A 15,692-nucleotide genomic window follows, 5' to 3' on the forward strand; every position below is an offset into this window, starting at 1 on the left:
AGGAATGCCTTGTTTGTAGACCAGAAGTGCAAAAATGCTGGCTCTGTGGAAGGTTTGCCTTAGTCACAGATTTTTTTTCTCTTGTCTTAGTACATCCATGTGTTCCTGAATGAAGTGACCATTATAGTTGAAGTGCTGAATGAAGCCAAGCATTCCTTTGCCCTGTACACACCTGAGAGGACGAAGCAGCGATGGCCAATCCGCCTGGCAGCCGCAACAGAGCAAGAAATGCATGACTGGGTAATTCTGGGCATCTCTCATTTCAAGCTGGCAATATATCTGCAATTAAACATAGAATCCAGTCTCTGAAATGTCAGCATTGCATTTAAACTCTGGGGCTACTCACCTGGTTTTTAAGTTTAGGTATTTAAACCATCTGATCAAACTTACGTAGAGGCACCTGAGGCTTGTTATCTCCTCTCAAGCCTGCTTGCTTTCTGGTGCTGCAGTTATCCACAGCAATACCAATATTGCTTTACATTCTCTTCCTATCTCTGGATATAGATTACGGTAGGAATGAGTAAGGAGTTGAATTAAGTTATTGTGTTCTTCTGCACTGGTAGAAGAACCATTCTCTGTTTTCATTGCTGCAGAGTCTTTTGTACAGGCAGACAGGCATAGATACACTGGAGCAGGGGCAAACCTGAGAGATGCTTCATCCTGATCAGCTCCTGCAAACCACAGCAGTTCCAGTGGTTGTATAATAATTTCTGAACCACTGAATTCTAGTACCTTTTGAGGAAAAGCTGCAAATTCATTTTGCTGATTGGCAAGAATGTGCAGAGGTAAAATTTTGTTTTACAATACTGAGCATCTCTATGGGAATTTCTGTTCTCACTGTAAATGGAAGCTTTTTTGCTTCTTGTTTTGTAGCTGTCTTTGCTGAACATGTCTTGCTGTGAAAGCAGACGGATTCAAGGCCCTCCTTCTCACCATGCCATTTGGTCAGTCACTTGTAAAGGAGACATCTTTGTTAGTGAGCCAAGTCCTGAGCTGGAGGCTGGACCCCAGTTGATGCCGTGTGACCAAATGTAAGAGGCTTCTGAAGCTGTTCTTTCTGCATGGGATGCCATCCAGCAAAGAATGTCCTGTCAGTCCAGTGGCTTTGATGGGCTCTTGGAGTGTGTAGTACACTGCAGATGTCTCTCACTGACAGGGTTAATGGCTGCCTTCCTCCTCATGATTGCACGTGAAGAAATTCACCAAATCATATTTTAATTCTTAGATGCTGGAGATATCCTTGTGATTTCAAAAGCCTTTCTCACTGAGATCCCAGTTTTTTAAACTGCATCTTTAATGTCATAAGAGATAGCCTAAACTGAAGGTAAATTTAATCACTGTAACTGGAATATAATTTGAGCTTTCAGTTTTATCTGAGTCAAGAAATCTGAAATTCTCAGTCTTCCATAGACATTGCAGTCCAGGAGCAGTTTCTCGACAGTTTTTATGACAACTGTGGCAATATGGAACTGCAAACTCCTCAAGCAGAACAATGCCATCTGCTTTTTGGGAGCTGTTCAGAGGGAAATGCTTTCAACTGGCAGCTGCTTTCACTTAGAGATTGCTCAGTGGTTGGACAAGTGAGCAGAGCAGGTTGCCTGTGCTGAAGATTATGGGGCTGTTGGTGGGGAAAGCACCATCCCTGAAGGATGGGGTGTTGAGTGCAGTGTCCTTCCCTGGCAGGTTCTGGCGGCAGGTGGGAGGGCACCTGCGGCTGATCGAGAGCAACAGCCGGGGCGTGGTGTGGGGCATCGGCTACGACCACACAGCCTGGGCTTACACTGGTGGATATGGAGGAGGCTTCATCCAAGGTACAACTTGGCAGTGATGGAATTTAAAATGTAATGTCTTCGAGCTTTAGCTTTACTCTAATCCACAGTGTTTATTCCTCACAGGACTGGCCAGCAGTGCTGATAATATTTATACACAGTCAGATGTGAAATGTGTTTACATCTATGAGAACCAACGGTGGAACCCTGTCACTGGATACAGCAGCAGGTTACTTACTCCATTTATTGCATTTATTTACTTTAACACTACTACTGTCAAATGAAACAAGGGCTTTGTTCTAGCTTGGAAGACTTATTACACTTACTGTGTAATACTGTGTTACACTTACTCTGTCTTCTGTCTCCTCCAACATTCATAGTTAACCTGTGATGGAAGGAGCAGTGTTTCTCAATTTTCTAATTTGTAATTATCAAAAATGTCAAAATGTCATTATGGCAAAACGTTACAGATTTATGCTTTGTGCTTGCACAAAGTGTGCCTACTTGCAGTATCTTTCACTATTAAGACCAGACAGAAAAGTTATTAGGATCTGTATATTCCTATACATATTGTACTAAATACACTGTGTCCTTGAATAGTATATTTGACCAAAAGTATAGAAAAATACATATCCAGTTATATGACATTCACGTTCCAGTTTTAAATGGCAGTGAGGAATATCACTCTACAGAGAAACATTTACAAGGTCCTCAAGTTTGCTATAACTGGAAGCAATTGTACAGATTCTTTCCCACTGTGCTCATCACTCACATGATATTTCTAAGTAGAGATTAATGATGGCAGTGTTTTGTGTGTGAAAGCAGGAAGTGCTACAAAAAGGCTTTTTTCCCTCGCCTTTTAAACTCCCAGTTGTAAATGACCTTGCATTCCTTGTGCACTGTTCCACCACCACAGAGGTCTGCCCACAGACAGATACATGTGGAGTGATGCCTCTGGCCTGCAGGAATGTACAAAGACCAACACCAAGCCTCCTTCTCCACAGTGGTCTTGGGTAAGTTTTGGCTTACAAATTTTTTTACAAAGCCCAGGCTTAGCAAGTAGGATACAAGACTTGAGTTTAAGGGGCCCAGATTTTCTTCTGGGATTTCTTGTAACGTTTAACCTTGTTTTCCCCATTAATAGCTAGCAATAATCTTCCATAGTCAAAAGAATGTTAGGCACTGAGTGGGTGTTTTGTTTAATGTGACTTAGATCCTTTTCTCCTCCACTGAATTAAAAAGATTTGGGTAAAAATTAAAAAGTATTTCAAGTGTTAGAAGGTTTCTAGCAAGTCATTGCTCTCCAAAAGGTGGAGGTAAATAGAAGAAGAGGTGTTCATGATAGATGAGGTGTTGATTGTTACTGCCAGTGTCCCCTTTGCCCACAGGTCTCAGATTGGTACATTGACTTCAGCCCGGCGGGCGGCACGGACCGGGAGGGCTGGCAGTATGCAGCTGACTTCCCAGCGTAAGGAAACTCCTCTTCTGCCAAATCCCAGGCTCCAGTCCTCACTCCTGCTCGTTTCTGGTTTGCACATTAACTGCCCTTTGGCAGGGACACAACACTGCCTCATTTCCCCCTCTTTTGTGGGCATGCTGATATTTGCAGGGAGGGAGGGCAGCAAGGTGAACTTGGCAAATTGTCACTTGAAGAATTTAAAATCAGCGGTTGTGCCTGGTGGGCAGATGGAGGCAGTGCTCTCAGGCTGACACTGACACTGGAGATGCTCTGACATCCTCATGAACATTGTTTAAATCTGTTTTGGTAGGTCCTACCATGGGCACAAGACAATGAAAGATTTTGTCCGACGGAGGCGCTGGGCCAGGTGAGGAACCTCAATATAAATAAGTTTTGAAGTTGAATCCTAATTGCTCACTAAGTCTACTTTAGTTATGAGGTGAAGAGTCTTGTCAACAAAACCCAATGAACAAAACAAAAAGTAAAGAAACCTGAAATAAATAACCCAGCAGAGAAACTGATGACCTTTAGCATTATGTGTCTAATTGTAAGTCTCTTTGGGTAGTTACCCTCTTGGATTTTGTGGGATCTGTAGATAAAAGTCAGACAGTTCTTCTCTGTATCTGATTTTCTTTATGGTAAATGATTAAGGAATAGTAGGCACTGGGTATATCAGTACATGTTAGGTCACTTGTAACTGCTGCCAATAGGTCTTTTATATTAATAGTTTCAATTTATGAATTCCACATACTGAATGCTGGGCCACAGATAGTCCAACCCCATTTCAGTCAGAGGAAATGTCCAGGTGGAACCCAGAAAACAGCAAACTGTCACTATATTCTATAAGCTGGGGATGTCTGTGCATTCCCTGTTTTTCCAACTTTTCTGTGCTTTCTATACTAGAGCATCTAATAGCTGTGCTAATTAATTGCTGTGAACTCACACACTGCTGGGTTTAGTATTGATGCTACAAAGTATTTTGCCCCTCCTACAAAAAGCTCTGAAGTGAGGTTCTAAAGCATCAAAAGTGTTATCTCAGGATATACAGCAAAACAAACCCAGTAAATCAAAATAATGACTTGAAATAAAATAAGCAACTTGAGAAATGCCCTCTAGTCTAAATACTTCCTCTTGTTTTAACTACCAATTAAAAATTGGAAATAAATAGACTCAGGGTTGGATCTGGTTTTTCAGAACTGGAAAACAGAGGAATGCCTGATGTTTTTTAGGACATTATTCATACATGAAATTGTTGTGATGATGATAGAGTCTACCATAATTTCCGTAACTGACAGCACTACTTTGGTGCAATTTCCACAGAAAAAGTACACAAAGTCCCAGCATGACTTTCCAAGTCTGTCATTTAGAGCTGCTTTACCTCTGCCTAGCTCAAGATGCTACATAACCTTTTTAACAGACCAAGCAAAAAAGAATTGAAGAGTTATTCTTTTAACCAAGACAGAGGAAGGAATGAGCTGGGTGTGGAGGTCTCTCTGGAACTTAATATCTTGCTGCTGGCCAGTGAGTCTGAGAGAGCTATGGAGCAGTGTAGCACCAGTTGCAGACTTCTTGTGTGGTCTTGGTTTTATAAAGTAACTTTAAAAAAAAACCCAAATAAACAACAGAAGCTTTGAGAAATCAATATCAGTTCAAACTTCAAAACCTGATTAATTTTTAAAAACCTCTTTCAAATTAAAAATACTAATATTTAATGAAAAGCACTACCTAATGAAAAAAACTTTAGGACTGGAAGTCAACAATACACTGGAAAACCAGTTATGGAAAGTACATACTTCTGACAGGTTTGGGCTTTTTCTGCTTCAGAAAATGTAAGATAGTCACCAACGGGCCATGGCTGGAAGTGCCTCCTGTTACCCTGTGGGACATCTCCATAATTCCCAGTTCAGATGCAGATGATGAAGAATCAGTAGCACTGTGGGCAATCAGTGACAAAGGAGACGTGCTCTGCAGGCTTGGAGTGACACAGCAAACTCCAGCTGTAAGGCTCCCTGTTTGTTTTTACTGCTTATTGATGTATTTAATGTAATATGCAAATACATACAATCGCACAGGGCCCTCTCTCAAAGCACCTTGTTATTTTTCATCCCTTTGTGTCCCAGATTTGCAAGTCCCTGTCCATCAGCTGTAGCACAGTTTGCTGCCCACGTTCCTTATAATAGTGCTTCTCTTGCATAATCCACCTGAGCTTGTGCCACATCTCCTGCAGGAGTCTCTCTCAGCTCCTGGCCATCTCCTCATGAAGCATTTTACTTCCACTTTCTGCACTGGCAGCTTAGTAGTTCTTTTTTTGTTTGTTTTTTGAAATGGTTGATAACAGGTGTATCCCACTTAAAGGAATTGCTGAGGAATGGACTCTGTGAAGCATGGTCCCACTCTAGTGCCTCGATACCAGTAGGATAAAAACCAGGAAAAACATCTAAGAAAATGCTTTAGTAGAATTTGGAGAAAAACTACAAGAATTTGAAAAATATTTAATATTTTTTTCCCTTCCTGATCTGTAAGGCTGTGCGGCACTGAGAACTGGAATACTGTGTCTGGAATGTGAAATCCTTTATCAGCTGATTTTTGTGAGGAATTAAAGAAAAAAAAAAGAAGGCTCTAGTCCAGCTGTTCAGAGACATGTAGATACGTAAAATTCAGTGATTTTAATAGAAAAGGCTTTTCATTGTCCAACTTTTAACTTGTTCAAGTTATTTTCAAAGAATTGTATATCCAAATATCTTTGAGAATCAGCAACCATGTTTCTATTCAGTTGTAAAGTTATGTAAGATTTATTCTCCAGAACATTTTTCATTATGTTGTTTTTTTCTCATTTGGTAATAATCAACAATATTTTGTCATAGAAGTTTTAAGCACTGCTTCACAATTCATGTCCTATGATTTGTTAGGGAACATCCTGGCTGCATGTGGGAACAGATCAGCCCTTCATTTCCATCTCCATTGGAGCATTTTACCAAGTGTGGGCTATTGCTAGAGATGGTTCTGCCTTCTACCGGGGTTCAGTGTCTCCAAACAAGCCTGCAGGTAAGAACTTGTACTTTAGCTTTTGCTCTGCTCCACTGCCATGTCTGAAAAAGTCCAATCTGTTTCACAGAGGTGTTTCCCATGGCTGTGCAAAACTGTGCATACAAATAGTACAATAATTATAGCAGGTTATTTGCTATTCACTTGTGCAATTGGAAGTGTTCATTTGTAAAAAACAATCTGTTAAAAATAAATGAAGTGTGATGTCATTCACAGCTTTCCTGCACAGGAATGTATTTCAGCTGCAGACATTTCCATACCTAATTCTATTTTCGCAATGCTTAACTCAAGATTTGTGACCTTTAGGTGACTGTTGGTACCATATCCCTTCACCTCAAAAACAGAAGTTGAAGCAAGTCTCAGTGGGACGAACATCTGTGTTTGTCTTGGATAAAAATGGTAAGGATTTAAAAAACTATTAGTCAGTGCTACAAAAAGTACATCAGCCTGTACCAGACTGATTAAAAAAGAAGAGGTTAAGTTAGAACTGGACAGATGAATACTGGGGCTCCACAGGGAGTATTATTTCATACTGAAGGATGTGGAGTAGCAGTGCACTGAAGTACTGCTTCTGAAGGCTTGGCTGCTGTATCTGATAATGCCCTGGGTAACAACAGGCCAGCACCTGTGCTCTGGGAGGGGGGAAGACACAGATGAATGGCAGAGAATTGCATGGCTGGGTTTTGTCGGGAATCCTGCTCCAAAACAGATAAATCATGAAGCACCTTTTGTACAAGAAACAAGTCTTTAACAACAGATTCAGGGACCTTCATCTCATCTGCTTTTGTTTTCTAATGCATAGTTCCTTATATGAACATTTTCCCCCAAGAAGTTTTACAAAACAGTATTTGCTATTTTTTATAAGCAATAACTATAGAAATACAAATTCCAAAGTGGGAGCTTCATTTTGTCCATCTTCATTTTGTCCACCTTAGCCAAAATTGCATTTACCTGGAACACAGAAAGAATTCCTGATTTATGTTGTTTACAGCACTTCAGACAAACAGCCATGCTGGGCTGTAACCAGCACTCTTTGTTTCCCAGGCAATCTCTGGTACCGGCAGGGAATCACACCCAGCTACCCTCAAGGATCCACCTGGGATCACGTTTCCAATAACATCCGTAAAATGTCTGTGGGGCCCCTGGACCAGGTGTGTATTAAGCTTCCTTGTATCTCATGAGTTTATTAAAAATTATGTAGAATATAATTTAATAATTCAATGTTCTTCAGCCTTAGTTTTGTTTAACTTCATTGCACAAAATGTTGGTCTAAGTGTTGGAATATGATAACAAGAGAAAAAATCATACCAATGGAATAATGATACAGCCAAGCCCTCTGCTGCAAAAAGCTTCATTAATTTTTTTTCCATTTTTTAACAAGGCTATATATTTTAACAAGGCTTTTTATATATTTAATCTATTTCCTGCCAAGTCTTATCTGGCAATGTTTTAATTATAACACTGCTTTATAGTTTGTTTGGGTGTCTCTCTGCCTAAATTAGAGCATTTTCAGCCTATTGAAGAACAAGCCTGATTTTTGAAAGGGGTCAGACAGAGATCTCACATCTGGGAAGAGCAGCACATTTTACTGCCTCTCTCTGCTTCCTCGAGGTGTGGGTGATAGCTGACAAAGTGCAGGGCAGCCACAGCCTGAGCTGTGGGACCGTCTGCCACCGGACTGGTGTCCAGCCCCTGGAACCTAAAGGCCTCTCCTGGGATTATGGTATTGGGGTAAGTGCTGGGGGCACAGAACTGTCTGAAGTTGTGCATCCCAATGTCTGTGGGCTCACAGAGAAAGGGAAGTGCCATCCTGCCCAGTTGGGCAGCATTAGAAAGCTTGGATATACCTGCAGGAAATGGACATTTTCCTTCAGGTTTATTATAATGAAGTTATTATAATGGGCTCTGCAATCATAACTGGGAAGTTGTTTATTTGCATTTGATAAGTATTCATTTTAAATAGGTAATTTAAAAGTTACAATGGAAAAACTAATGGAGTAAGAGCCACTGAAAAGAAAGTGGATTCCTTCCTGGTCTGCACATGAATACTCCTCATTGTTGGACCCTGTACTATTCTCAATGTTTTGAGAAAGGCTATTTCAAGGTTTTGCCACCTTTTAAGTTGCTGGAACATCTGCGGTGGCTCTGTTATGAATGCCTGACCCTACTAATCTCAATTCCCTGTGATAAAAAAACAATCCTCAAGTTTACCACTCTGTAACTCCCTGTCAGGGAGGTCTGCTGTGCTTTGTTTCATTTTACAAGGAGCCTTTTTTCTGATTCATCCCAGAGCAGGATTACTTTCCTCCTGAACAAATAGAACAAACTAGTAGTGCACATAAAGCATCACATCACATACAGCACTGACAGGGTGATGTTTCTCCTTTTGAGTTCCTGTGTCCCTTTTTCACAGGGTGGGTGGGAGCACATAACAGTCAGAGGAAATGCAACAGAAGCATCTCGGGGTGCTGTGCCTGACACCGCCGAGGAAAACCCGGCAGCATCGAAGGAGGGAGAAGATGAGGAGAGTAAAGGGAAAACAGAACACTCTAAGAGCCCTCTGATGGTCAGTGAAAGTCAAGAATTGGACAGAAATTCTGTTAACTGTTAAATTGTTGCCATGTACATGTTGCTAACATGCAGTAGGCAAGAGCTGAAAAAGAAACAGATGTCTACTGCTTGGAGAGAAAAACATGACATTTTTGTGCTACTAATATGTTTGACTGAACTGGACTTTGCAATGGGGTATTTTAAGTACTGAATCCTTCTAATGCATCTTGTGTAAAATGTGACTTGACAGAGTTCATAGTTTTGTCAAAGCAGGCAAGGTTTTTAACCACAGTGTATTTCTGACCCTTTACCATAGCTGCTACACACCATGAAATGTGAATATCTGCACCCATGATCACTGCATTTACTTCTTTTTCTATGCTCCCTACATTTCTCTCATATTCACACATCATGCACGCTGTCCTTGAGATTCATCTTGGAGCACAGATGAAGGTGTTGTTTCAATTTGAATGAATGCAGGCAAACACAGCTGGTCCTGTTTGTAGAGGCCCTTACACAGGCACAGAACTCTGCTACTGGGAGGGCTCCACGTCTAAGGATGGACTGGGTCAGGCTGTTCTTGCTCCCATCAGCAAAATCAAATTCTGCACAACTCTGCTTAGGCTGCAGTTAGCAGGAAGGGCCAATTTTTGCTGTCTTTTCTCACAGTGTGTTAATCAGGCAGCAGAACTCCTGGTTTCAGGGAGCCCAGTCCTGCTCAGTCAGGCTCAGCTCTGAACTGTCACTGCACATGCTGGGAAATCACGTTCTGTCTTCAGCTGAACTGACACTGGGACAGTTGAGGGACACAGATGCCTTCCTAAGGAGGCTGGAAGGGACAGGACTCTGGAGGCTGTGTTCCAGATCATTGCAAATTATGCTTTCAAACTGTAGAAATCAAGGGAAGGTCTTAAACTGACTTTACAGTGGTAGGAATGCAAAGCAACTTTTCTGACAGCAGTGGAGTTTGCCAGTGTACACTGATGGCAGTTCAGAATGCTCTTCATTTTGAGTAAATGATTTATGCATCCCTTTTTCCAACATGAAACCCCTTTCTATTCTCAAAAAAAGCTTTTTTTCCTGACTTTATCATTATTGGACAGTTTACATTCATTTCTCCTCTGTGTGTGTAACTGTACATGAAGCTATTTTTATATGATGAACAGTTTGGTGTGGTCTCAGTACTGTATTTGTAGAAGTAAAACTTATGTTTGCACGTATTTAAAGAATATATTTGGTATTTAATGCCAAGGAAAGCACTGTTTCCAAGTCCAAATGTGATGAAGATTGAAGATGCTTTACTGTTAAAAAAAGAACCTGTTGATCTTTCCAGTATGTGATTAGAGATTTCTGGTTTATACATACATTGTGGGAGAAGCATAAATCATGTGTTGCATTAATTACCATAATAGGTTTTGCATAACTTGCACAGTATCTTGTCCAAATAAATAACTTTATTACATGTATTTTTAGAGAATTATTAGGATTGTATTTTTCTCTGCATTGTATCAAGATTTTTTCCTTTTAATAGTCAGTGTTTACATCTCCAACAATCAACCTGATTGCATACAATAAGCTTTATAATGTACCTTTGCATTTTTCTCTACATTGCCAAGTTTCACTTACTTTACTGTAAAAAGCTGGGTTTAAGTGAAAAAAAAAGTTATAAGTTGTTTATGTTTCAGTACTAAGTATTTGCCTTCTAAAATATTATTTAGAAAATTATTTAATTTAAAAATATGTCATTGTTGTGGCTAGTTAATGTATGGAAAAGTGACTTTAAACTGAGGCAATTTTGAAAAATAAAAGTAATTTATCAGAAAAACATGCTTCTTCGTCCCTTTTGACATGTCTAAGAACACAGCACTTTGTACTTTGCTACACAGTGGAACTAGCAGCTGTAATTCCATAAAAATCCCTTTGTCCAGAGCCTGACTGTACCTTGGGGATGGAGTGTTCAGGGAAGGGGAGACTTTCACCTGCCTCCTTGGCTGCTGTATTTATAGCTAGATATGATGTGCCATTCTGGGCTTAATATTTGAAATGCCTCTGGTTGCAGAAAGTCAAAAATACACTGCCCAAGCATTAAAGTCTGCATGTTTAGGAGTAATATCAGCATACTTGGTTCCTAAAGTGCAATTCTTCATCAATAGCACTGTCAAAATACTGGATTTTAAACTTGCTGGTTCCCTCTTTCCACCAATGCAGCCAAACAGCAGTTCAAACATAACTATCCCACAAAAACATTCCAGGGATGTTTACTAGCTGGAAACTTGCAGATAATGACCTCTAAAGAATCCTACCAAAAATTACCATAATCTACAAGTGCTTGGTCATAGCTGACTGTGTGACACACAGAGCCACAGTTTGCAGTGACCTAGAGGGTGGGAAATAACCAAATAACATCTCTTACCTGAGGAGGTGCTGAGTGGAATAACTGGAAGAAAAGGCCTTGGTGTTACTGACTGATCCACTGTGATCAGTGTACAAATACACTGAGGGTTCATTTACCCACACAGTGCTGCTGGTGAATGGAGTAAGATCCAGCACTGTAATGGCAAGTTAAATCTCTAAGAGATTTATCTCTAAATTTCTAAATTAAATCTCTGAATTCCTCTGCAATTCTTTCATTAACATTTGAGTACAAGAAGGGCTAAATCATATTTATTTTAATGTGAAAACAGTTCAACAACTAAGAAAATTCCAGTTGAGGCAGGAGCCAAATGTTTTCTCCAGTAAGGCAACCACATGTATAAACTGTTGTGTTGTTCTACATCATAGCTATGGATTGCTGTGGTGGAGAAAGATAATTCTCATCCCTTACCAGCCTGTGTGGGAATCCTCACCTTTCACTCTGAATTACATTGTCATCCCCTCAGCTGTGCTGCAGCAAACTACAAACACATTCCAAACTGCACAGAGCAGCACAATCCTTTTGTGATGGATATGATAAATCCTCAGCCCCCACTCCTCCTTGGACACCCTTCTCTGCTGGAAAAGACCAGGCCACAAACTATTATCAATCCTAGTGATGGATGAGGTGCCAAATGTTTCCTGTGCCCTCAGAGCACAGAGCAGCAGCCTCCAGTTCATGGGGGATGTGGGGAGGGGGAGCTGGGACATGGGGGCTCCGTGGGCACCACACTTCCAACTGAGGCCACACCAGCTTCAGGTGCCCCAGGTAGGAGAATACAAGAGGAAAGAGAGTTCCTCAGTGACATAAAACTTTAAACCACAGAAGGGGATAGAGGAAGGGGAAAAAAAGAGCTTATTTTCCTTTTTGAAGAGTTTCTGCTTCATTTATTGTTTTACAGTACCAGAATCTAACACTAACCCAGAAAGAACCTGATCACATCACAGGCTTCATTAGGAACTAATTTAAACTGGCCAGAGCATTGTCTAACTTAAGACTACACTAAAGCATTTTTATTATTGTCTTGGCAAAAGTAAGTAATTGGTCCCTTATTCATTATTTGTATTAGAATGGCAGCCAGACACCCACTAAAGAAAATCTCTGTGAGGCCAGATGCTCTGGAAATACAGATCAGAACTGTCCTTACTCTAGAGAGCTTACAATCTAAGAAAGCTTTGCAGATGTTTGCATCAAGAGATGTTTGTATGCCTTGCAATGTTCAAGATTACCAGGGCAGATCCACCAAAGTTAAAGATCAAGATGAATACTCAGATTTGGTGACCAATTTCCCATGTGTGCCACTTCAGTCATCAAGTCAGTCAGATGCTGTCATCAATTTTAATCTTCTCTTTAGTACAGTACATGAGTCATTGAAAGGCTGGTGAACAGAACTATAGCCAAGATTCTCAACTCCAAGGAACTCAGATGACACGGACCTTAAAGGTTCAACTCATTCTACTCCAGGTGGGATAATTTGCAGAAGTTACTAAATCATATTTTCAAGTCAACTCCAGCGTTACAGGATAGGTTTCCAGACCCTGGCACACCACACAAACACATTCATTATGCTCTGAGAAATTCTGAGGGTTTAAGGCAATTTTTTAATGTGCCATATAAACTATAGTCACGAGTGTTACCTCTTTGTCTTTTTAAGAAAAAAAAAGAGAGACCAGAGGCAAAAATAATCTCTTTATACCTCTAGGTAATGACATGTATTATGATGTAAGAAGGAAGAACAATGGCAGTAGTATCTGGCAGTTGGTGTTTTGGCTGAAGTTATGAATCTATGTGGAATATTTCTGTAGATTTTCCTCATGGTCATCCTCCCCATGCTGCTGTTGATAATGCTGGTACAATTTGGATCCCCAGGCTCCCCCCATCCCTTCTACTGTTGGAAAGTGTCCGTTGGACATATTGAGTATAATGGAGGTCAAGGATTTAATGTAGTTTTTGGCCAGAGTGAGAGTCTCTATTTTGGAAAGTTTGTTCTCGGCCCTCACGTGAGGGATGACCTCGCGCAGGGCCTGGAAGGCGTTGTTGAGCTTGTGCATCCTCTGCCTCTCACGCTCGTTGCTCTCCAGCCTCCTCAGCAGCCTGTCCTTGCTGCTCCAAGCACGCCTGCTTCTGCCTGGAGGGCTCTTGCTGCTCTCCTTGTTTCCTCCATTCCTCCTTTCTTTGCGCCGCAAACATTTCACCAGTTCCTTTTTTCTCATTGCTGGCTCTTCGGAAAACGCTTCTTTGTCAGTGGTTTGCCTTTGTTTCTTTCCTTTGGTTTTAGTCTTCATGTTTTGTTGGATTGGCTGGTATTAATGGTCAATGTGCTGTAAAAACATAACACCAAGATTCAGCTGGGAGGAGAGCTTGCAGAGGGAACAGAGGGCAAGTGAATGGAACCAGTGAAACAAAGATGCAGTAAATCACCTATGGGTGAAAAACAGATGCCTCTGCTTTCTTAGAAACAGGCCTTAAAGCAGAGAGGTTTTTCCTTTGGACATAAGAGAAAATGGTCTCCAAGTCGATTCAGTCTTTCTGTAGAAAAGTGAACCACAACTCAAAAACCATGCAGAATACAACAGTCAGTGAGGTTTAGTAACACATTGCCTCTGTTTGATCTCTTATGCTGCTGTTGTCTCCCAGCTCCTCACTCCCCCATGTTATAATAAAGCCATGCACCACTTCCATGTACATGTGCTGGCTTAGGGGGGTATTAGACAGACCCTCAGTCTCTTACTCAAAGTAATTTCTCCTTGAACTCCTGGTAATTGGTTTTTGTAGGCACAGGTTTCCACTGTGAGAGGAGTCCACTAGAGGGAAACACGGCACACTCTCAGGGAGAAGCTCCGAGCCAGCCACGTGTTTTCAGCTGCAGCATTTCTGTGTTGTGGGCTGGTCCTCAACACACACACACAAAAAAGCACTTCCCTCTCTCAACAAAAATCCAATAATGGCAGGGCTTAACTGCAGTTACTGCCCCAGATCAACAGCAGCAGAGCAGGCTATTTTCCAAGTTAGCCATAAAAACACAGCAATGTTCCTTCCTCTGCATTAGGTGACAGCACTGGTATTTTACCTCCCTCAGCCCATATTCTGTGCCCACATCACATCTGAATACAACAGCACCACAGCAACCCTGCCTCTAACACCAACAATCAGTGTTACTAAGAGACATTCCCAAAATATGCTCTTTCCACAGTCTTCCAGTTCGTGTAGTCAAAAGGTTTGGTGTAAACAAAATACATTTTTATGGCGATACTATTGTGTAGGAGCAGAGAGTTGGTGAGCCAATAAAAAATGAAGGAAAAAGAAGAACAAAAACCCTAGCCCCAGATGTGAGACTGTCCCAGTACAACCTCAACCTTAGCTGGAGCAGGTGGTGCTGCGTCCGGCAGGTCCTGGCTGTGCTGTGGTAAACACCCCCTCCTGCCTCATTTCTCATTTCTTGAAAGCCATGTTCAGCTGCTGGGCTTGCACACTGACTCGGTTCTCTGCCTGTGAGGACATCCTGGCCATCCCCAAGTTCCTTACTACCAAAGAGGCAACTTTACCAAACAGGGCAGGAATTCACAAAGCAGCTGGGCTAGAGCAGCACCCAGGTGATGACAGCTGAAAGACGGTACCAAGCAGCTTGTGTTGTGGGAGCCTAAAAACATGCTGGAGACACAGAGGTATCTTCAGAGAGGAAACAGGTCCCAAGGCAAGCACCAGGTTTGTTCTGCACTGTTTGTGTAACTCACTTGGCAGAAAAGGCACAGCTACGGTAGAGCACAAAGGAGTGGAAGCCTCCCTGCCCAAGCACAAGAAGCACTGCTGGGGAGTGCTGCTGTTTGGAAGAAAACAGCCCACAGGACTTGGTGAAGAGGGGGTTCATGGAGACAGCCAGGAGAGAAAGTTGGGAGAAGATCCAAGAGAAGGGAAGCTTCAGCAAACTGTGAGAGCAAAGTAGTCTTTAAAACTCCAGGCTGGGCAAAAGCAAATGGGGTATAATGGGATAACAAGGTGCCTAGCTGGCAGGTTTGCTCTTAGACTGCCACTGCTGTAATCTGGGGAAGTAACCTTAGAGAGCCCCAGCTCAGCTGCTGGGAGTCCCAGAAAGGTGTTATCAGAGTGTGCAAGGAGCAAACAAATTGTGGGGGGATCAGGAGCAACAGACTGGAGTGGTCAAGAGAAACCAAAGAGAGCAGCCAAATACCAACACACTTAACACCCTGTGCAGCCATCTACCGGGCTGGCATCCCTCTTCTGTGACTTACCACTCCACCCGCTGCTGAGAAGGTGCCTGGGGCCCAAGGGGCAACGCGGCAGAGACCCGGGGGGAGCCAGGAACAGCAGCAAGGGCTGCGGGGACAAGAGGGTGGGAACGCCGCGTGTGCTCTGAGCGAGGCAGGCTCTGTCAGCAGGAGCGTGCGAGGGGCCCAGGCCCTGCCCCGGCCCGAGGAGCCCCGGGCAGGCGCTGCCC

The 15,692-nt window shown here is 42.1% G+C and overlaps 2 protein-coding genes across 2 annotated transcripts in view; one reads left to right on the top strand and one right to left on the bottom strand.

Moving 5' to 3' along the window:
* Positions 1–10,650, top strand: part of TECPR1 (tectonin beta-propeller repeat containing 1) — a 21,836-nt gene extending 11,186 nt beyond the window's left edge. The window contains exons 12-24 of the mRNA XM_005420369.2: positions 91–240; positions 874–1,031; positions 1,684–1,811; positions 1,896–1,998; positions 2,686–2,782; positions 3,158–3,237; positions 3,539–3,595; positions 5,053–5,227; positions 6,138–6,273; positions 6,580–6,672; positions 7,318–7,424; positions 7,885–8,004; positions 8,687–10,650. Coding sequence (XP_005420426.1) covers positions 91–240; positions 874–1,031; positions 1,684–1,811; positions 1,896–1,998; positions 2,686–2,782; positions 3,158–3,237; positions 3,539–3,595; positions 5,053–5,227; positions 6,138–6,273; positions 6,580–6,672; positions 7,318–7,424; positions 7,885–8,004; positions 8,687–8,884 — 1,602 coding nt within the window. The 3' untranslated portion in view covers positions 8,885–10,650. The remainder of the gene's footprint in view (positions 1–90; positions 241–873; positions 1,032–1,683; positions 1,812–1,895; positions 1,999–2,685; positions 2,783–3,157; positions 3,238–3,538; positions 3,596–5,052; positions 5,228–6,137; positions 6,274–6,579; positions 6,673–7,317; positions 7,425–7,884; positions 8,005–8,686) is intronic.
* A 935-nt stretch (positions 10,651–11,585) lies between these two features.
* On the bottom strand, positions 11,586–15,676 carry BHLHA15 (basic helix-loop-helix family member a15). The gene is made up of 2 exons (XM_031056534.1): positions 15,487–15,676; positions 11,586–13,557 (listed from the first exon to the last, which is right to left on the bottom strand). The coding sequence occupies exon 2, from the start codon at positions 13,519–13,521 to the stop codon at positions 13,021–13,023; it is 501 nt and encodes a 166-aa protein (XP_030912394.1). The 5' UTR covers positions 13,522–13,557; positions 15,487–15,676; the 3' UTR covers positions 11,586–13,020.
* Between the last annotated feature and the right edge of the window lie 16 nt (positions 15,677–15,692).

This window comes from Geospiza fortis, unplaced genomic scaffold (genome assembly GCF_000277835.1).
Source record: "Geospiza fortis unplaced genomic scaffold, GeoFor_1.0 scaffold237, whole genome shotgun sequence".
NCBI classification, from domain to species: Eukaryota; Metazoa; Chordata; class Aves; order Passeriformes; family Thraupidae; genus Geospiza; species Geospiza fortis.